Raw genomic sequence first — 23,420 nt, 5'->3', positions numbered from 1 at the left:
CTCCTCCTGTCCTGCTAATGACAGCCATAAAGAAGTGTTTTTGATTGTTAAAGAGCTGACTATATTTATATATACTTTTATATAACTCTATAAAGTGAAAGATGACATGATATAAAGTACCTACTCATCAGGAACATGAAAAGTTTGGTTGAAAGGAGCAATGTCCTTGCATTTTGCTGAGTTGGAAAGTTTTTCACCAGCCAAAGGTTAATAAAGGTGTGACATACAGCAGCAATAAAGTACAAACCATGGCAGGACCCTACAGCTACATTTGTATTCATAGGTTGTAGCTATTTCATTTGTGGACCAACGTTCTGCCCTTCAGCTGTCTGAGCACCTTGTGTGGCACTGTTCCAACAGCATTCATCAATCTTATTTCATTGGATCTAAGTCATGTTTTCAATTCAACTGCTTCAATAGGGACAGGATGTTTGCCAGTGCAATCAACTTCTATTGTGCAGATAGTATAACTGAAAGTATACTGTATACCAGGGGTGCCCACACTTTTTCAGCTTGGGAGCAACTTTTAATATGGCCAAGTCCACATGAGGGCCGTCTGTCCAATCTGTGTCGCGAGCGGGGGGGTGCTAGTGGACTACGAGCGCCGGAAACCTCGCGGTGGCGAATAAACTGTGGCGCGCTTACACTAATTGCACCGCATTAGCGCATAATAGCTTCAGATGGGGAGGTGAGGACCCCTCATAACTGCATGAACCCGTATGGCACAATACAACTCAATACATTTTTGGTAATTGTTATACACTTTCTTTAGTAGAATTGTATAAATTGGATGGCTAACTAGGTAATCAGCTTGTCTGTGATTTGCAGCCCGTAGTGAAATGCATGTTAGTAAAAAGATGAGATCTCAGACTGGCGGGTCGGGTCGCGGGTGTTGCATAATAAACATATTACAAATAATAATAATTTATTTTAATGTTTAAATCCTCAGACCTCTCTCAAGCGGGACAGCGCATAGTCATAACATCTGCAGCACATCAATCTGCTGCTGAGCGCGCCACATTCGAAATGGCTGAGGCGAAGCCGGAGGATACAGCATTTTCAATATCTCTTCCTCAAGAGCGAAATCCAACGTCTGGGAGGCTTTTGGTGTCATCCTAGATGGAGAAAATAACCAACATCCCACGCTTTTTGAGACAAATACGCAACTGCGTGTGTTAATAATTGCATGTTTTCACTGCTCATAGGATATGCGGGTTCGGGTCGGTTTGCGGATCTTGTGCCGACGGGTCGGGTTGCGGAACTAATTGGCAATATGTGCGGGTAGCGGGGCAGGTTCGGTATTGCACGGTGCAGGGCGGGAGCGGGTCTTGAAAATCAGACCCGTGCAGGACTCTGGGGTAGAGTACAATTTTCTCTCCTGGTCCTTTCCTTTTCTCGTTCTGGAAGGAGACTAGGAAAGGAATTTAGGATGTACAAAATAGAAATGGGAATGTATGTTTGCTTCACTTTTTAGTAACCCCTTGAAAAATTTTTCTAAATGCTACTCGTCAATCTGAGCTCTCTCGGTCATAAAAGTCCCTCTCGGTCGACACACCTGTGAAGATGAACTTTTAGCTGGTTTTCACATAGGCAGTTCTTGGCAGAGAAAGAAATATGTTATTGGTAAAATGAATGGAATTGCCCTTTCTGCTGAAAATCACTCCTCAGCTCGTGTTTCCATTATTTTGTCCTGTTTCTTTTGGTCACATTTGGACACATACCTTCCTGTGGATATTCCTGTTTTCTGATTTCTGCCTCATCAATCAATATTTCTCCCCATCCTGTTTCCTCCTGCACTTCTCTTTCACAGTCTCTGTATCATATGTGCACTTTATTACTCTCTGGATGGAAAGGTCCCCTCCCCGGAGGTCAAAGGTCAGGTCAGCCACAGAATAGCAACCATTGAGCTGGTAGATTGGATTTATTGCTCAAGGACAATTCAGTAAAGTTGTCACCACAGTCTTTGGGACATTAGAGGACCTGTTTTTTTCCTTACAATTGTTAAAATCAAATCATAATCTCTCATAGCTTTCTTTATGAATGTAAGGGTGTAAGAATGAGTATAAATATAAACTCCATCCTTGAGAAAAGTCTCTTAAGGTTTTCTCTTTCTGTTCCTCCTCAGGTGATCAATGTGGACGGCAGTAACAGACATATTTTACTGGAGGACAAACTGCCTCACATCTTTGGTTTTACTCTGCTGGGCGACTACATCTACTGGACTGACTGGCAGAGGCGCAGCATCGAAAGGGTGCACAAAGTCACGGCTGTGCGGGAGATCATCATCGATCAGCTGCCAGACTTAATGGGCCTGAAGGCCACAAAAGTGATGGAGACGTATGGTAAGGAGGACAGGTTTCAGACTGAAAATAAGAGTAGAAACTGAATGAAATAGTTGTTAAAACGTTCCCTTCTTAAATGCAGGTACGAATGGCTGTGCGGAGGATAACGGCGGGTGCAGCCACCTGTGTTTCTGGTGTCGGCAGGCGGTGAACTGTGCCTGTCCCATGGGGATGGAGCTGCTGTCGGACCTGCAGACCTGCGTGGTGCCGGAGGCCTTCCTGCTCTTCACCAACAGGTACGCCTACCCGTCAGCCTGCAGTGGAGCTGAACAGATCAGCTTGCTGTTCTACTGTTCCTGCTAAATGAGCAATTCAAATTGCTTATATACATAACAAAAGCCGCGTTCACACCACGTACTTTGCAGTACTTTGCAGTACTTTGCAGTACTTTGCTGTGCTTAGTGCCGGCACTTAGTGCCTCAGCACTTATAACCCCAGGGCACTAAGTACCAATCGCGTTCACACCGAAGTACTTTTCCCCGAGGGAAGATTACGCAAATGAGCCGCTGACGTCACTTCTTCTTCTTCTGCTTTGGGTTTACTGGCAGGCCGCAAACAACTTCACGGCGTATACTACCTCCTGAAGTCCCCGGCCGGAAGTCCCCGGAGTTGGGGACTGGCTTCAGTAGAAGCTGCTGGGACTCCCAGCAGCTTCGACTGAAGCCTTTCGAGTAAATCGCCAGAATGCCGACACCTCCTCATCTCCACCGCTCCCATGTTTTTTTTTGTGTTGCCATAAGTTAGTCTCTCTCCGTTGGTGCGCGGGGCTAATGCTAATAATGCTAATGCCACAAATACAATGGCGGCTTCACAAAACTTTTCCGAGTTTTACGGGGCGTGGTTTGCAATTCGCCCAGCCAAAAAGTACGGGGAAAAGTACTCCGGTGTGAACGCGGCTAAAGTATGTGTAAAAACTAGGGGTTCACCAATGCATCAGCCAAACATTGGCCGATGTTAGCCATACTTTTAAATTGTCATGCGCCATTTTGGGCAGCCGATGTTAATCTGTTTTTCTGGGCCATCTGACTTTTTAAAGCATTCCCGGTTGAAGTCATTCACAACACATCTCCTCCATCCTCTCTTTGAGGCGATCTCGCTATAACCTTATAGCAAGGTTTTTCTGGAGTGTGTGCCCATTTCTGATCATTTCCCTGAGAAAAATGTTTTCTAATTTCAAAGATTTTATGTAGTGGCGCTGCCGTTTCAGTCTGCAGATTAGCAGAAGAGTGCAGCAGTCTTTGCCAACAAGTTTGTCTATTCAAGGCAGACAAACAAAATCTACCTTTGTCAAATGTATTTGTTCATATTTGTCCCATGTCATGGCCATTTCCACTGATCATAATTCCATTGTTGAGGTCTACTAGAATAGATTTACATTGTGCAATTTTCCAAACTCACATTGGTTTCTCAAACAGCATCTCTGTAAACTACGTGTATTCACTGACTTTCACTCTCTGCCTGTAACGGCTCGTTGTAGCTCCAATAGCTCCAGCCCCCACCCTCCCTTTGAGCACAGTGTGCTCTGATTGGTCGAGACGTTGTGAATCGCGCTTAGCTCTGTGGAGGTGTTGTTTCCTTGTTTAGCGACAGCGAAACACAGCCAAACTCGTCCTGAGCACAGACAAAGTCACAGCCGAAGTAAAAACAATAAGTGTGGCTTGATATTGAGTACTTTTAATTGTCGCGTACAGAAAAGTGCTATATAAATAAACTTGCCTTGCCTCGCCCTGCCTTACCTTGCCTTGCCTAAGAAAAAGGTTGATAAACGCTGTAAGAATGGGTCTGCAGAGAGAATTTCAACGCGATCCTAACTGTCTGTTATCAGCCTGCAGCCAGGGAGGAGAAATCAGCAGAGCTGCCTGCACTGAGGTGTGTGTGAGGTAGGGCTGGGCGATATGGTCTCTAAATGATATCGCGATATTTACTGACTATATTGCGATTTACGATATATATCGCGATATTCTGAAATGTCCTCTAATTTTTTTATTTTTTAAATCTTTTTATTTAACCCCCTGATGTTTACAGTCACGCCAGTATGATGATTCTAGTAGTCCCTGCAACATATGTCTGCATTAAAAAAAATCGACTAATAATGAAGAAAATTAACACATTTGTTGCAATAGTAATTTATGCACTAACTACATTACTACTTGTACTACAACATTTGAATCATCAGTTCTTCCTCATTTTCCTCAATTGTTCATATTTGGTTTATTAAAATAATGATATTGTGGTCATTGTTCAAAAATGTCTGCTATTATTATGAGTAGTATTATTATTATTAGTAGTATAATGCGCTTTCTGTCTTCCTGTCATTATCAGGAATTAGACATGTAATGGCTATGTATTAGATTAGATTATAACCTTCATTCTCCTAAACTGCTGGGACATTTCCCTATAGCCAATACCTTTTATATTTTCTACTCTTCACTTACTTGTCAGCATAGGTCGGCATTGATGTACAGAGCCGACAGAAGACCTTGTTTATATTGGCATCATATTGGGAGGTGCAGTGACGCGTCCTAAACCAGGAAGGAAGCTGCTGGTTCCCTCGACAAAAAAGCAATGGGATTTCTCCACAGGGTTTTGGAAAATAGCTGGAAATAAGGTCTGTGGAAAACAAACCTGTTTGATAAATGCACGTTTTTTTCAGCCGGATAATCTCCACATGTCTACCCTACTTTTATAATTTTCGAATCATAACTCTAATCGATAGATTATAAAAGGGTTTTAGGACGCGTCGCTGCACCACTAGAAGCCAACTCCATCGATCAAGCTGGCTGAAACTTTCTCTCCCTCTTCTTCTCATGCTCCCTGTCACTCTCCTTTAACTCCTCCGGTGACTTTATTTTATTTGAAGATAGTTTTTTGCCCGGCGCTCACGGGCAAACGGGAGCCTGCTCGCGCTGGCTCTGCTGCCTTTCACCAAACAACGACAACCGCCTCACGAAACGCTATGTTGTAGCGTTAATAAACGAAACAATTTAACAAAATTGCTTGTCAAAGTACCTATACCACTGGACAATTTTATTTTTTTTAAGCAATATTTTTAGTGGCCCGAGCGGGCAAGTGGAAAGTACGTTATGCTGGCCCGGGGTGTCTAAATAGTGCTTCCGAGCCAGCGGGCCATTTATAATGTCGAGCCCTGCTCTCTGTCACTGTGCATGTGTGTAATGTTTGTGTGCAAGTTAGACGGGGCCTGCGTGTGTGCCTGCGTGTGTGACTGTGTCTTTGAGGGAGAAAGGAAAGCTCATTTTGGCCGCGGCGGGAAATTGATTTGACAACATAATACTCGATGTTCACGATGTGGTCATTTACGACATCGCATGGAGTGCAATCCACGATGTATCGTGTAAACTCGATATATCGCCCAGCCCTAGTGTGAGGGAGTCCATGGATTGGTCAATTTGGACCAATCAGCGGCTTAACATAACGGCTCCGCGGACGTAACGTAACGGCTCCACGGATTGGTCCATTTGGTTCTGGGTACCGCATGACCGTATCGCGTCATAGCTCTGGGCGCGGCTACTGGCCATTCCTACGTCACGATACCCAGGAAGTAAAATATGGACAATGACGTATCTCCAACGAGGCGTCTTGGGGAGGTATTTTCTGTGTTAGAGTTTTACTCGTTACAGGGTGTACTTTGAGGGTTTTGACTCTGCACACCGTTTACATGCATAAAAACCTTCATAACACACAAGGGGACGGGTAATAACCGGAAAAGCATGACATGGGATCTTTAAGCACAATGCCTAATGGGTAAAAGGGGCATCTGCATTGACTGCAGGGAAACAAATTCTCTCATCCACTTTGTGTGTGTTGACATAAAAAGTGAGCCCACAGTCTGTTTATATTTATACTGCATGCCCTTATAAACGCATACAAAAACATTCCGTATTTTTAATATAGGCTATCTAATTGAGTAAGTCATTTCCCACAAAAGGTTTGGGGAAATGTGTGCTCATTTAAGGTTAGTGTGATGAAGGGCTGAAAGGCAGTTTATATTTTGTATTTGTTTTCCTGTTAAAAAAGTGGAATCATTTGGAAACAAATAAACAGAAAAACATTGGCTGAGAAATGTGTAACTGGAGCATCCCTATTAAAAATCAAATAACAACGTCAAGGGTGGGGACAACACCCAAACAACATAGTTTGACTACCAATGTCATCTCCCTCTCAATCTCTTCTTATTTGTATTATCTCACACTGACACCGGCCCTGGTCTGGTACTTTCCACTCATACTTGTCTTGTTCTGTGCCAGCAGTTGTGATTATTACAACTTGTCTACACAGGCACATGTGTTTTTCTGTTGTTCCTCGAATGCACATTCATGTCCAAACCAAAACACCCCTTCTTTAGTAATCCAGTATCCATTTACACCCACTGGGTATCAGCTTTAATTTGACTTGCACCAATACATGTTTAGACTTGTGTTTTATGTACCTGATTGTTAAGGCGGCGCGATTTTGAAAATATAACTAATTGCGTTTAGTGCAATTAAGATACAATTTGTATTATTGTGCCTGTGTGAAGCAGCTCTACTAACAGCATGATTACTCCTCATGGGTACATGTTGAAGAATATTGAGCTACACTTTTGTTTTTGTGTCTTTTAATTCCTTCATTGTATAAATCTGGCCTTGGTTTCAAATCCATTTTTTTCTGAATCTCAAAACTGTTAGTTTGGAATTCTTAGCACGCCTCTGTCGTTTAGGTGAGGTCTTTGGCATTAAAATTGCCAAATGTTTTTTTTTTTCAGGGACAACATCAGGAGTATCTCTTTGGGTACTAACAGCAACGACGTGGCCATCCCTCTGACGGGAGTGAAAGAGGCCTCTGCTCTGGACTTTGACGTCTCTGAGAGGAGAATCTACTGGACGGACATACAGGCCAAGGTGAGCGGGAGAAACGTGAAAAGTTTAAGTTTAACACAAATACTGTTTGATTTACGAGATTGTATTCAAAATGAATAGCGTTGTATAATGTATTTGTTAAGTATTATAGTCAGAACTAGGGATGGGTACCGAGAACCGGTACTAAGTAAATACCGGTACCTGATTGGACGGTATCGGTATACCGTTAAGACCTGAGCGAAGGCTCGCAGGCACATCGCCTTGTCTTTTTTTAGTTCATTAACACTGACAGTGTATGAATGTGAGCTCCTACACCTATAATAATTTGGCCTTTCATTGAATGCTTTATAAACCAGTTAAACTTACAGATGTCATTGGGAATTGGAAAACTGCATTTAAATGTTGTTAAAGGTCAACGTTTCAATGTATGGTTCAGCAATTGTTGGTTGTTTACTAGGAATTGACATATTTTAAGCTCAAATACGTTGTTCTATGTTTAAACCTTCAGACACATTTTGACATGTTTCAGTTCAGCACATCATTTATTTTGTGATGATTTAAAAGTAAAATCCAGAATAATATACGTACTCGCCTTTATCTTTTTGCCATCTTAGCCTTTTTACCAATTTCTTCATATCACAGTTTTGCATGATGTCACTGTTGGACAATGTTTTAAGGGTCTCTTGTCGAGCTAGGTTGTCAGTTTGAAATGTCTGGATGAAGATGTAACTGATTTACAAATGTTAAAAAATGCCTCTTTTCATCCTCTGTCTGAGGGAAAACCCCAAAAAGCATGACAGGGCAAGCCAGGCCCCTTTAAGTGATTTTTTTTTTTTTTTCTGCTTCTGAGAAGCTAATGTATAAGTTATACAGTTATTTCTGCAAGAAAATTACAATAAAATGACTGTTTAATCTTCACAGCTTGTATTCATGTCTATAATTTTGAGCTCCAAATTATTGAAAAGTATCGATAAGAGTATCGAAAAATACCGATACCGATAAGCAGTATCGATATCGATAAAATCCTAACGATACCCATCCCTAGTCAGAACACATTTTATGTTTGTTGTTTACATTCCATTCTTCAATTAAACAGTTGATTATATTGAACTTTGTTAATTAATCACGTACTCCGTTCTCTTCCTCTCAGACTATCAGCAGAGCGTACATGAATGGCAGCTCTGTCGAACATGTCATAGAGTTCGGGCTGGATTACCCAGAAGGCATGGCGGTTGACTGGATGGGTCGTAACATCTACTGGGCTGACACTGGCACTAACCGCATCGAGGTGGCCCGGCTGGACGGACAGTATCGGCAGGTTCTGGTCTGTAAGGATCTGGACAACCCGCGCTCGCTGGACAACCCGCGCTCCCTCGCCCTGGACCCAGCCAACGGGTAGGAACACAACCATCATGTGTAAAAGCTGCTCCACATATGAGTGGGATTTAATGGAAATTCTACAGCCTGAGCACTTGGCGTCCCTTATATCTTTTTTCTTTTGATTATTAATAAAAGCATATGAGCACACATGCAGCATGTCTACATAAATACATCATTACAATAAGGTTACATGGGCAACAGAATTATTGAGATAAAGTCATTTGAAACCTAACAAAAGATGACCAACTCAGTAGAAGTAATCTAAAAAAAGAAATACAAAATAATCTAAATAAAAAATATAGTTATCTAAGAATAATAAAGAAACAATTAAAATAAAGACTAAAAAAAGGAAAATATTGCTAATTCAAAGATCTCTAGCAGTGTGTGGAGGTTAGTCACTGCGAGACACCTGTTTGATGCTGGAGGTCCGGGTCTTTCAAGGCTGCGGTGCCAAACAATGACTTCATGTAGCGTGACTCCTCACTCTGTGTGAGGGAGTGAGAGTGGAGCCATGTCACACTGTTGGTATGTAGGTACACCAGCCAGTGTCCCTCCCTCCCTCCCCCTTCACCTCCAGCTGAGAGAGGACGCTCTTATAGCTGTTTGTTGATCTCTGTTCATCCCTGGCCAAAACTCCCCAAGACACTCTGTCTGTGTGTGTGTGTGTGTGTGTGTGTGTGTGTGTGTGTGTGTGTGTGTGTGTGTGTGTGTGTGTGTGTGTGTGTGTGTGTGTGTGTGTGTGTGTGTGTGTGTGTGTGTGTGTGTGTGTGTGTGTGTGTGTGTGTGTGTGTGTGTGTGTGTGTGTGTGTGTGTGTGTGTGTGTGTGTGTGTGGTAAGTCATGTGCCAGCGTGTTCAATTCACCGGTGGTATCTTAATGATGTCACGGCATAGAGCTGTCAACACTCGTGCCTGGAGGCGTCCAATGTCATTTTATGACCACATACCATGCTCACTCATTAATAAAGACAACAAAGATGTGTTCTTACACAGAACTTAACCAAACAAAAGATACAAAGTGGAAACCGGTTCAACTCCTGCTTAAGTTTAGATGATCCAATAAATATCGTAACGGATACAAATCAAAATCAAGTTTATTACCAGGTACGTTTACACATACAATTTGCTTTGGTGTATTATGCTGTAAAAAGTTGTGAGAGTAGGTCAAGAATATAACAATTATAAAAAGAAAGTATTTTTAAGAAACTATTTAGTATTAAAAAAGACTATAGACAAGTATATACACCTAATTTAAATATACAAAAAAACTTAGGACAATGAATATATGACAGTATATGACAGAGTACAGTGTATTATATTTGAAAGTGGAGGGCTGTTGTTGCGCACATATTTTCTATATAGTATGTCTATTTTATTTATATGTATAGTAAGTCTTTATATTTTAAACGCACACTTTTTCTTTAATTTTATCAGCACCACGTCACTATTATTTATTTATATGTACAATTTTAGCAAGTTTTTATATTGTCCTGTTCCTGTAAGCCAGTACAACGAAATTTCGTTTTAATAGTACACTCTGTGTCTTGTTGAAATGACAATAAAGTATGTCTAAGTCTAAGTCTGTGCAGACATCTGCAAAATATATTCAGAGAGCTGAGCATGAACAACCCAGTATTGGAAAGAAGAACCACAGTAACTTGGATGATTGGATAGCTTGTGCGTGTGTCCCACTGAACCAGTGTTGTTTTGTCTCTGCAGCTTCATGTATTGGACGGAGTGGGGGGGTCGGCCTCGGATAGCCAGAGCCTACATGGACGGCAGCACCATCACAACTCTGGTGGACAAAGTGGGCCGGGCCAACGGGCTCACCATCGACTATGTGGACCATCGACTGTACTGGACCGACCTCGACACATGCATGATCGAAAGCACCAACATGCAAGGTGTGGACACAGATACACACACACACACACACACACACACACACACACACACACACACACACACACACACACACACACACACACACACACACACACACACACACACACCTCTGCCTCATGACCTCACTCTGCTCGATACTTTATTTTTTTGTCAGCTTGTCACTAAAAACAATTGACACAAAGAAATGTTCTCATCAAGAAGATTTGTTGCAATGTTGTTAGTTGTGCTATGTGCACCAACAGTATGACCTTCAACTTCTGTTGAGCTGAGAACTTCCTGATACTGCCTCCCTAACTTCCACAATTCTTCTTTCATAATCGCTAAACTTTAAGCCCCTTTCACACTGCCCCGAAATTGACACCAGATGGACACACGAATATGGAATTGTGAATTTCGCACGAAGATGGCCCCGAACTTGGTCAACAGCCAAGCAACAGCCGAAGCAAGTACGATGCCTACAGAAGGCCACACGATGGCACCCAAACCACACACGAAAATATGGTCGTAGACGTTACTGATGATTTAGAACAGTGGTTCTCAACTGGTCAGGCCTCGGGACCCACTTTTTACTTGGTGAATAAATCGCGACCCAACATTTTGAAGCAATCAAATCTATTCAACAAAAAAACGTGCTGTATATACGCTTTTCAGTATACAATATGAAGTACAGTGCATATATCCCTTATATCCCTTCACAGAACTAAAGTATGCTTTTAAAAAAGGTTTAATGAGATGATGGAATCAAAGCTGAACTATATAAAAAGGCACACATGCTGAAAACCCAACTCCAGCAGGGGGGTCTGGGGGGATTCTCCCCCAGGAGATTTTTAAAAATACTAACATAAACTATGCATTCTGGTACACTCTGAGAAGAAAATAAATTAATCTATTACTACCCGACATATTCATAATATTTTATGCCATTGTTTGTTTTTCACTTTGTTCTGACAGCTTGCTGCTCCACACAAAGAGAAGAGTAAAGAGTAGATAGTCTGTGTGACTTACTTTAAATTGTGGTTAAGGGTAGATAGCTCCCATTGTTCTGTGACCTGTCAATCATCAAACCAGGGGTCATATTTCATTATGTGTTCACTTTTATTTGAAGTTGTACCCATGGATGTATAAAGAAGAGTTCTACTGCAGAGTTATTCTCCGTGGGGACTTCCGGCAACAATCTTGATTCTGATTGGCAAACGGGTCCGTGGGGGGTCGCGACCCACCAGTTGAGAACCACTGATTTAGAATGTATCCAGACTCAATGTAAGAGCTTGTGCCTCTTCGGGGGTTGCTAACATTTAAACATACACTTTATTCTTTACTTTCTCCGTCTTTATATGTAGATAAGAAGATATTACTTATCTCCTTCATGTTGTTTCCATAGCAACAACAACTTCCTGTCAACACCGTAAACTCGCCTTCAAAATAAAAGCATCTAAATAAAACAGGAAGTTAACCTAAATTACATTTAAGACATACAACTGCAACGAAATTAACACAAACAATGTAATATCCTTTTCAGTTTCACAGAACACAAATTGGGTTATTTACATAATATGTTTATATGATTTTGTTGTGCAATAAATGCAATCTCGATGTCATCGTACTATAATACGATGGCTACACGACGGCATTGCGAAGGCTTCACGTAGTCGTGTTGCCTTCCTAAGACAATCGGTTAGCTTCTTGTTTCCTTCGTATTGTCTTCGTGAGGCGAAAAATGCCCGATGGCACCGATGATCACACAAAGTAAAGATGAAGATGACACGATTTGACAAGATGCCCTCATGCTGGCCTTACGAAGGGCAAAATGGACACACAAATTCAACACGAAAATGAACCTTCGCAAGGTCCTTCGGCGATTTTTGGCAGATTTTGCCACCGCTCACGAAGTTGCTGAGAAACTCCATCAGCGGTCATACGATGGCTTAAGATGCCCTCACGAATAGCCCGATGTTGTTACAATCAGAGCCCAATTTGAACATTTCCTTTATCGTGTGTCCATCTGGTGTCAATTTCAGGACAGTTTGACAGGGGCTTAACCCCCCTTTTCTCCTGTCTGCGTTTAAATATGACACGCAAACTCTACTCTTCGTCTTTCACTCTGCTGACCGTATGCTCTCTGTAGGACTGACTGAACTTTCTTGCAAGAAATAAAATACCTCAAGGAATGGTTTGATTTTTTTATCCACATAGTGGTGGTGACATGCAGTAATGCGAAAATTATGTAGTTAGTTTTTAGCCTAACAAAATCGTTTTACGTCTGGAGATAACATTTACGCTTCAATTATCACACAACTATGTTAAAATGTAGAGATTATCCTGCTAAACAAAACATGATCAGTGGTTTAATGACTGAAAACTGTAGTCATTAAACCGCTCTTAAAAAAGAATAATCTAGATGCTTCAGTAATGAACAATTACAGGCCCATATCAAACCTCCCATTTCTAGGTAAAACCATTGAAAAAGTTGTTTTTCAACAGTTGAGTAATTTCTTGCATTTAAATAACTGTTTTGATGTGTTCCAGTCAGGCTTTCATCCAAACCAAAGCACTGAGACTGCTTTTGTAAAGGTCTTCAATGACATCCACTTAAACACAGACAGTGGCAGAACTTCAGTGTTAGTATTATTAGATCTCAGTGCTGCGTTTGATACTGCTGACAACAACATATTACTAGACCGACTGGAAAACTGAGTGGGACTTTCGGCAACAGTTCTAAATGGGTTTGACTCCTACTTAAAGGACAGAATAAACTTTGTTTCTATAGGTAAATACACATCTGAGTTGACAAATATGACATGTGGGGCTCCATCTTGGGGCCTCTTCTCTTTAACATCTACATGCTACCACTGGCTCAGATAATGAAAAAAAACAAAATAATTTACCATAGCTATGCGGATGACACACACATTTACATAACCATTTCACCAAGAGACTATGCTCCAATTCAAACACTGAGTAAATGCATTGAACAAATCAATGATTGGATGTGTCAGAACTTTCTCCAATTAAACAAAGATAAAACTGAGGTAATGGTTTTTGGAGCCAAGGCAGAACATATAAAAGTTAGCGTTGAACTTCAGTCTGAAATGTTCAAAACAACAGATAAAGCCAGAAATCTAGGTGTAGTCATGGACTCTGACCTGAGTTTCAACAGTCACATTAAAACAGTTACTAAATCAGCCTACTATCACCTAAAGAATATATCTAGGATTAAAAGACTAATGTCACAGCAGGATTTGGAAAAACTTGTCCATGCTTTTATCTTCAGTAGACTCAACTACTGTAATGGTGTCTTTACAGGTCTCACTAAAAAACCTATTAGAAAGCTGTAGCTAATTCAGAACGCTGCTGCTTGAGTCCCTACTAACACTAAGAAAGTGGATCACATCACTCCTGTTCTGAAGTCTTTACACTGGCTTCCTGTGTGTCAAAGAATAGATTTTAAAAATACTGCTGCTGGTTTATAAAGCATTGAATGGTTTAGGCCCACAATACATTTCTGATCTTCTGCTAAATTATGAACCATCCAGATCTCTCAGGTCTGCAGGTACTGGTCATCTTTCTGTCCCCAGAGTCAGAACTAAACATGGAGAAGCAGCGTTCAGTTATTATGCTCCAAATATCTGGAACAAACTCCCAGAAAGCTGCAGGTCCACTACAACTCTTACTACTTTTAAATCCAGACTGAAGACTTATCTTTTTACCGCTGCTTTTAACAATTGTGCACATGGTTTAGGTGTCCGGGACCCTAAGAAGTGTTAAAAATAGGAGTCAGGGACCCTATCGAAGTGTTAAAAATAGGAGTCGGGGACCCTATCGAAGTGTTTAAAATAGGAGTCAGGGACCCTATCGGAAAGGAGAAAAACAAAGAATAGGGCAAGAAATTAGTGTAAAGAGCAAAGGATCATATTTTAAACTGCACTGTAACTTTTATTCATGTATTTTTTCTTTTAATGTTTATTTTATTATCTTTGCTTTTTAATGACTGTTTTTAAATGCTATTTTCCGAATAAATCCCATTGCTTTTTGACGAGGTAACTCAGTTAAAGTTTAGCTGCGTGTAATGTTGTACACACAGATAAACTACGTGTAAGTGTATACGAATCCCTAAGGATGATGTAAGCGTTGCTTGATGTTTTGATATTGAAGAGCAGGGGTAATCATGTTGTGGTATGTTGTGCAGGGCTTCAGAGGGAGATCATCGTGGACGACCTGCCTCACCCCTTCGGCCTCACCCAGTACCGGGACTTTATCTACTGGACCGATTTTAACCTGCGCAGTATCGAGCGGGCAGACAAACGCAGTGGACTCAACCGCACTGTGGTGCTGCAGGTATTAGCTTAAATATGTCTTTTACCATTATTTGCTGATTACGTGCTCTTTTAAAACTTGTATTTAAAATCTGGGGGACACACTTAAACAGTTGGGTTGTTAATTTTATATGAGGGGAATGTTTTTGCTGGAAAAAGTACTTTCTAATAACATTGTCCTAAAATATTTCATTACAAGTATTATATTATCATAGAATATTATATTATCCTGTTTTTTATCACTAACAAACACATGGCAGATCTTGTTGATATAGTAATTTGTCAATGAGGAGCCAATTTTAGGTAGTATTTATATATTAGTAGTACAGTTCAGTTATTAGTAGTTTCAGTGTTAAAAAATGTAATGGACTAAAAAGTATAATATTTGCTTCCAAAATGTAGTGGAGTCAAATTATAGAACATAAAATTGAAATACTCAAATAAGATACAATTATGTCTAAATAGTACTTAAGTATGGTACTTGAGTAAATGTACCTTGTTACTTCCCACCACTATATTTAAGGCATTCACGGTTGTTCCCTCACTGTCCTCAGGGCCAGCTGGAGCTGATGCTGGACATCCTGGTGTTCCACTCCTCCCGTCAGGAGGGCACCAACGAGTGTTCCCATAACAACGGTAACTGTGCCCATCTCTGCCTGGCCACGCCCGCTGGGGCCCAGTGCCGCTGCGCCTCCCACTACACTCTGAACCCCGACGGACGGAACTGCAGCTGTAAGTAAAGAGGAGAGAAACTCAAGCATGTTTTCTGTCTGTAAATACGGGAAACAGTGATGCAAATTAGTCGCTTTTCGGCGCCTCCCGCTTTGTTAACGCTGATTTGGGTGACTTGTGTAATTCGTGGAGAACCGAAGAGTTTTCGTTATGGGGGAGCATGCCCCCCGGACCCCCCCTAGAGGAGGTTAGGTCCCCCCCCCACACTTAAATCATGTTCACATGGATAGGATACTAAATACATTTACACTAGAGATGTTAAGATTCACCGATTCGCATCGGTGCACCGGCATAAACGTTCAAGATGCGGGTGCACCGGCATAAACGTTCAAGATGCGGGTGCACCGGCATAAACGTTCAAGATGCGAGTGCACCGGTTGAAAGAGTGCGCATCGGCTACAGTTTGGGTTGAACCGGGTTGAACTCGCGATGCATCGATTGCGTAGCGTCTTTGCATCGGTAAAAAAACGATTCATTCATATAAAATCCCCTCATCTTGTCAACGCTCAGCAGAGACGATCTTTGATATTTGCTTCGCCACTACGGAGGCCGAGAGTCTCAGTTATCAACACACACGGAAGTTGAGGAGAAAGAGAAACACAGCGCACCGAAAAATACCTACAAATCAAACGTTTGGCAACACTTCGGATTGTTCAAGAAAGACGGTGTAATAGTCATTTATGCTATATAGTTGACCGCAGGTCATGGAGAGTAATAAGGTATCCGTAGACCTTTGTATGAGGTATCTTTATTACTTAACAGGTCTACAGCCATGATAAATAGATCCGTCCTAGATGCGGACTTGCATACACACAGTATCACTCCGCAGCCTCACCCCTTCAGTAACATCCTGATGGTATATGTGCGCGGCACTATATACTAAAGACGGTCAACTTGAAAAATCGCTCGCAAATTGTTAACGATGCCGAGCCGCTTTAAAGTACACAAGTAGTTCGAGGAACTTAGCGACGCACATAAAGAGGCGACATGGGGTCTGCGGCTGAAAAGAGAAACCTGAAAGTTAGACATATGAGTTAAATCACTCAGTGAGTTGTTCTGTCAGAGAGAGTGGTGTTTAGTTTACAGCAGCCTGTGATGGCCAATAATAATTTAAATGTCTTCCTTACTGTAAGCAGTTATGAAATACCTGTTTGTGAAAGGTTATTTGTATTCTTTATTGTTCATATAGAACCCACTGCTGTCTGCTCAATGGTGAGTTAGCCTATGAATGAGTGTTAAGCACATCAGGCTGGCAGCTGTATGGGCATTGCACTATGGTAGCTGTTATTTGCACATTGTTAATCATGAGCAATGCATCCTTACATTGTTTAACTGTGTGGTGTTACACAATTGTACTGTACTCTGGAGAGCTTTTAAAGGTAAAAAAATGAACGGCATGATGGGATGTGCAGTACCAAATATGTAAAGCACTTTTTTGTTAATGTATGATTTGCTGCATATAAGGAATAAAACAAAAATCCTCTGTCGTACCATATTGAAGTATCATTATTTTTGCATCGTATCGCCCCGAATCGCATAATGTTGAATCAAATCGTATCGAACTGTATCGCTACAGAGCTGAATCGTATCGTATCGCATCGCCTGGTGTTTCAAATGTATCGTTAATGTATCGTATCGTGTCAACGTATCGAGATGCGCATCGCATCGGCCACAGTGATGGAGATGCACATCCCTAATTTACACACATCTTGTGTCCATATCTTTCTGTTTTGGTGGTCATGCCACAACCGTGCACATGCATGCATACATGAGTCATGGTGAGATACCTGGATTAAGAGATTGCTTTTTCTTTGCACAACATGAAAGAAAGGCGAAATGAATGGGCTGTGATTTTATTTTTTTAAGCAGAGGTTGAGTTCAATAATTTGTACGGCCCTCGGAGGATGTTGTAAAAATTGAAAGGAAAAAGGTTCCCCATCCCTGCTGTAAATAATAATAAAAACCCTTGATTTATAACTTAACATCTCTGTCTCCTATTGATCTGAGTATATTATAAAGAATAGCCAGTTAATTGAAGCATTATAGCACAGGCCTTTGTCAGGTGGTATATTACACAGTTTTTTTTCTGCTTCGAATAGTTCTCTCTTTTTTCACCATACCTGTGTTTGCATCACATCATCGGGGAAAGAAACATCCCCTCCTTTAATAAGTCTCCTCCAAGTGTCAGTTGAAATGGTGTTCTCAAACTAAAGCTGTGATTCAAATAATTGCAGAGAGTTTGCAACAGAAATAAAATACTAGGTTAAGTAAATAACCTCAGCTTCCTCTTTCCAAACAGGTGGCAAACATTATGCAAAGGTCTACACACACATTGCATTACATTTGATTTAGTTTATGCTTTTATCCAAAGTGACCAGATACCATTTTAAACAAGCAATAATCCTAAGTACTTTAGCTTTAAATAAGTCAAATTATTGTTAATGCTTCTGCGTTGGCTTCAACTGAGCCAAACCTTTCTAAGTGTAAAATATAAGCATAAGTGAACATATATATATTTATTTGTTGCCAAGAAGCAGCTGAAACAAGTGTTTTTTCAGTCTGAAGCAGAAGATTTGCAGACTTTCAGCTTTCCCGATCTCAGTCTCACACACACACCAAGCCACAAAAATGTATAAAACATACACACAGAATACTCTTCCTCAGCTCTTGGGACCCTCAGAGCAGTATTAGCAGTTCTGATGGGATGATGTGTGTTTGTGTGTGTTTAGACTTTGCCTTCTGTGTTTTGAACCAGCGTGTTTGTATTTCACAAGATGCATATGGCAAACTGCCATAATAAAAAACACTGTGTTCTCTTCTCCATCTCTCACACATCCTCTCTGCCCCTCTGTCTGCAGCCCCCTCCAGTTTCCTGCTCTTCAGTCAGAAGGCCAGTATCAGCAGGATGGTGTTGGGAGAGCAGAGTCCGGACATCATCCTGCCCATCCACGTGCTGAGGAACGTCCGGGCGGTCAGCTACGACCCTCTGGACCGCCTGGTGTACTGGCTGGACGGACGACAGAACATACGCAGGGCCCGGGACGACGGAGCCATGGTAACACTGCCCCGATACTCTGAATGTTCACACAGCAACATGTTTTTCCTTGAGTTGAGATACTTGCCATGGTTGAAACATGCAAACTAACAGTACACAAGTCCTTCAACAATAATAAAGTGTACATATAAGCTGAAGATGAGGCCTACAACAGAATTTCCCTCAGAGCGCTAATGATCATCCTCACCAAACAAAGTGGATAACAGAGGATTCTCCTCACTGAGACCTAAACTAATGGTGGAATAATCTGTTTTTTATCAGTTGGATTTACTGTAAAATATAAATCGCATCAAGTGTTGAAACACCCACTTGGACAATTCTATGATACTTGAGCTTACAGGTTGTATTAATTGAATTGATTAATTTGATAGACAATCAGCAAATAGTCTAATGGTAAATACATACATATTTGTTATGTTAATTATAGACATCTGTTTTCAAACTCTGCCAAAACAAATCTTACACAAAGGCATGGCTGCGTTAATTATTTTACCTTATCTATTCGGCCTGTTATCGTAGTATCACAGACTAAATGTCATCATACCAGTAGGATGACTGTCGAAGGGTTAATGTCTTCCCCTGGCAAGTTAAACTCCATATATTTATATTAATGCTGTCAAAATTATCGCGTTAACGGCGGTAATTCATTTTTTGAATTAATTGCGTTAAAAATATTTAACGCATTTAACGCATGTGCAGAATGGCCCGCCCCATACATCCCACCAGTGGCAGCGCCAGGGTATGGCTGAGGTAGGCTACACCCATACCAAGAAATGGCTTAGCCCCACCATGAAAAATGATGTTAAAGTAAGCTAAATAAAGTCCGCCAACTCGCGCCGAGAATTGCACAGACAGCAGTTAGTAAGATTGATTTGAGTAGCCACTTGTCTGGAAATACCGAAGACCAGAAACGGGTTTGAAAACTTTTGTCACGTAGTGATCGTCTTCTCAATAGAACATCTTTGATAATGTCTTCTGGCCAATCAGAATCAAGATAACGGCGTGGTGTTGTTGCAGGAAGTCCCGACGGAGAATACTTTTGCTGTAGTACAGGGGTGAACATAACTGGTACGCAGGTTATGTGCCTAATCTGAAATGCGTACCGTTACTTGTGTCACAAAGCGCATTTGCGTACCGACGTACTTGTGAAGCTTTTCCAGAAGGCGGTTAGATCACCGGACGACAGAGTCGGTCTCCGTGTGCACAGACAGGGCTGCTGTTAAGGTCGGTCTGTACAACGGAATTGTGCCAAAACTACGCCAACCGGCTGCGGAGGGAGACTCCCCCCCTTCATTGGAGAACTGCGCTAAAACAGCTGATCACAACGTTCACGCTCTGTGGTCACGAAGTACTCCACTAGCCCCCCGTCCCCCCCGTCGACTTTCCTGAAGTACTCCCCCGTTGATAGAAATCAACACGTCATGAATTAAGACCCCACGGTTTGATGATTAATAGGTGTGTGTGCTGTCTTTCATTTTGACACACAGAAAAATGTTATAATAAACATACATACTGTAGGCTATGTGAAATGGATATATCCGCCTTCTTTCATTTATCTTTCCATTCCCACAACAATATAGCCTACATAAAGAAATGGCATATTTTGGACATAGTTCGAATGGTGATTAATCATGATTAATTAATTTTTAAGATGTGATTAATCTGATTAAAATGTTTAATCGTTTGACAGTCCTAATTTAAATAAGTAAATAAATAAATGTTGCTCTGTTAACAACATTCTATAAAGATGTTTAAGTCCTTTCAGATGCAACTAGACACCGGTCTGAAACGAGGGGTTACGTATGGTAACCCTTGTTATATAAGCACAGGCGGAGCCCTCTACTGGACTCTATGGGTACTACCCCTTGGTCATATCATGCAAGCATTCATCCACTGAAACTTCTATAAACGTAGCCGGCCCCGGGCGGGCCTACCTGAATGCGCGTGCATCTCACCGTATAAAAGGAGGCCTCGTCCTCCGGACCATAATCCTACACCTCTCTTCAGCGAGCGGCATAGGACAGACAGTGCCCCGAGTAGAGGGCTCCGCCTGTGCTTATATAACTAGGGTTACCATACGTAACCCCTCGTTATATCTCTCACAGGCGTTTCAGTCTGTATACACGCGCTGTCGTCCAACAACACCACTGTTCTATCTCACTGTCTCTGACCAGCTTTCTGGTTAGCAGCCGCTGCGCCTCACTCACCTCTCCCTCGGTCGTAACCGTGGAGAAGTCGGGGCTGTGGCTGACAGAGCACATTCTGACGCGCTTACCTCGCGAAAGTGTGCTCGGAAAACAGCGCTGAGGGCTCTCCGCCCCCTGCCCATAGGCGGACGGAGAGAGTCCCCAGCCCTGTATGGGCTCACTATGCACCACCTCTCCCGAGTCCCTAAGGATCACGGGGAGAGCGCAAGTGCCCCATGTCCCACACTCAGACACGCTTACCTCGTGAAGAGCGTGTATGGACTATGACGTGGAGGGCTCCCCCCTCCTGCCTTAAAGCAGGGGGAAAAAGTCCTCCAGCCCCTTATGGGCCCAGTGCGCGCCACAGGGAGGGGGTCAGATGCCCACTGACCCACAGCCCCCCCTCCCTCCTCACTTTGGGTACTGCACGTTGTGATGTGCACTCAGCTAAACGGCAAGCAAATCATGTTTTGTCTGAAAGAAACATAACCCTAAACAGCTTCATAGAAAAATGAAGTAGATGCAGTTTAATAGATTATCTTCACTTTAAGACAGAGCCTGCCCAAACTCACAACGAGTCAGATGCTGAACTTGTGTCCTCGCTGTGTGTCTCCAGTCTTCCATGATCGTGAGCAGCAGTGTTCAGCCAGCGGACAACCAGCTCCATGACCTGAGCCTGGACCCCTACAGCCGCCACATCTACTGGTCCTGTGAGACCACCAACACCATCAACGTCCAGAGGATGGACGGCCACACGGTGGGCGTGGTCCTGAAGGACGACACCGATAAACCCCGGGCCATCGTGGTCAACGCTGAGAAAGGGTGAGCTTATATGTGTTGGTTTACAAAGATAAAACAAAATGAATGCATCTAAAGGGGGGATTTGAAATGTATTACTGTGAACTAACTTGTGTGCACCCCCCTGCAGGTACATGTATTTCACCACAGTGCAGGACCGCTCGGCTAAGATCGAAGGAGCCTCTCTGGACGGCACGGAGAGAGAGTCTCTGTTCACCACCGGACTCATCAGGCCAGTGGCTCTGGCTCTGGACAACCAAATGGGAAAACTGTTTTGGGTCGACGCAGACCTCAAACGCATCGAGAGCAGCGACCTGACAGGTAACCATCAACAGAAAAAATCCAATAAAGTAAATAAATATTAGCATGTTAATGCACCGATACAATGACTTAAGTGAAGCACTCCCAAAAATGATGAATATTTACACAGTATGACAAGCAAGGGACAATACAGTATGTTAACATGCGCATACTCAATTACATTTAAAAAATGTTTTTAAATAAGATGAAATATGTAAAAAAGTGAAGTAATATGCAGCGAGAACGGATTTTTTTGCCACAGCTTCCTTCTACCAATTAATATGACGGCACAATCAATGACTGATCAAGGTGTCTTTAGCAGCGGTCTGCTAACAAAAAAGAGCAGACCACTGAATGTCCAAATTGACCAATCACAATTAAGTGTTCAACCAAGCCATGTGATGAACTGAAAGATGGATCCAATGTACAATTTTAAAGATGAATAAACAATTATATCGCAATAATGATATGAAAAAACATAGGTTACATGTATTGAGCCATTTAAATGAATCTTATGTCACTTTAACAGGTCGGTCTCATGTCTAAATAAGCACCTTTAGAAACAATGAATAGTCCATCCAATGAATCAACAGCATCAATCGCTATCAGTTAGATTACAAAAAATCATTTAAATAAAGTGAAGAAAGATATTTGTATATAGTTTGACACTGTTTGTAACTTTAGTAGACTGTCAGCTGTCTGTTACAGTTCAAACACATTTTTTCTGTTATAGGATTTAGATGCAGGTACGACTGAAATGAAAAGACCACACTCCCATGGTTTATTCATAGACACACGCAGCTACATTGCAAACAAAACTTGAGATTTAGTGAAGCCAGGCCTCAAACAGATCGATAGTATTTGTTGAGTTGAGACCAAGGGACACAGAGGCACTGCAGCACTGCATTGCGGGTGAAAAGTATTCTGTTGGTGACACTGTTCATGTAACAAATCCTCTGTATTTATTTACTTGGCTTATCCAACCACAGCCATAGAAATCCAAACAGTATATGTTAGCAATAAGAAATGTCAATACAAAAATGTGAGAGATGTATTTGTGGTTGGAATCATTGGGCCTCATTCAAGAACATGTTTGTGTTGTTCTCTCAACCATCTTACTGTTTCTATGAGGTTTGCTCTCACTGCGTTCTCCCTTGTTGTTAATAACTCAACATGAAGCAGTAGAAAATCAAAAAGCAAGTTGAGCAGTGTCAGCAGGGATAGTGGTGTGCGGCTGCTGACTGTTTGTCATCAGAGCAGCGCTGTGGTTTCACATTAAGTTGAAGGGTAATTCAACTTCTTTCTAAGGCAAAGCTGTCCACTAAATGAAAGCTGGTCAAGAGGATGAGATACATATTAGACAAGAGAGAATCACAGCCTACATTAGGGGATATTTCAATTTCTGTGCAACTGAGGAGGATGCTTCACACATGCATAAAGAATATACAAATACAAATATATATATATATTCAAATATAATATATAATATCTAAAATATGCAAGGAGATATTACAAAATCATAAAAAAAACTCAGTTATTTTGCCAGACAGTATGA

At 41.7% G+C, this 23,420-nt stretch overlaps 1 protein-coding gene across 1 annotated transcript in view; it reads left to right on the top strand.

Annotated features, from left to right (window-relative positions):
* lrp5 (low density lipoprotein receptor-related protein 5) overlaps positions 1–23,420 on the top strand; it is a 95,470-nt gene that overhangs the window by 60,469 nt on the left and 11,581 nt on the right. The window contains exons 12-21 of the mRNA XM_079680039.1: positions 2,126–2,342; positions 2,425–2,578; positions 7,105–7,240; positions 8,349–8,593; positions 10,296–10,480; positions 14,668–14,816; positions 15,349–15,526; positions 18,385–18,581; positions 21,384–21,589; positions 21,696–21,886. Of these exons, the coding sequence (XP_079536165.1) occupies positions 2,126–2,342; positions 2,425–2,578; positions 7,105–7,240; positions 8,349–8,593; positions 10,296–10,480; positions 14,668–14,816; positions 15,349–15,526; positions 18,385–18,581; positions 21,384–21,589; positions 21,696–21,886 (1,858 nt within the window). The remainder of the gene's footprint in view (positions 1–2,125; positions 2,343–2,424; positions 2,579–7,104; positions 7,241–8,348; positions 8,594–10,295; positions 10,481–14,667; positions 14,817–15,348; positions 15,527–18,384; positions 18,582–21,383; positions 21,590–21,695; positions 21,887–23,420) is intronic.

The sequence above is a fragment of the Notothenia rossii genome (assembly GCF_949606895.1).
Source record: "Notothenia rossii genome assembly, chromosome: 5".
NCBI lineage: Eukaryota > Metazoa > Chordata > Actinopteri > Perciformes > Nototheniidae > Notothenia > Notothenia rossii.
Note: the sequence above shows the minus strand (reverse complement) of the source record. Positions and strands in the feature narration are given on the sequence as shown.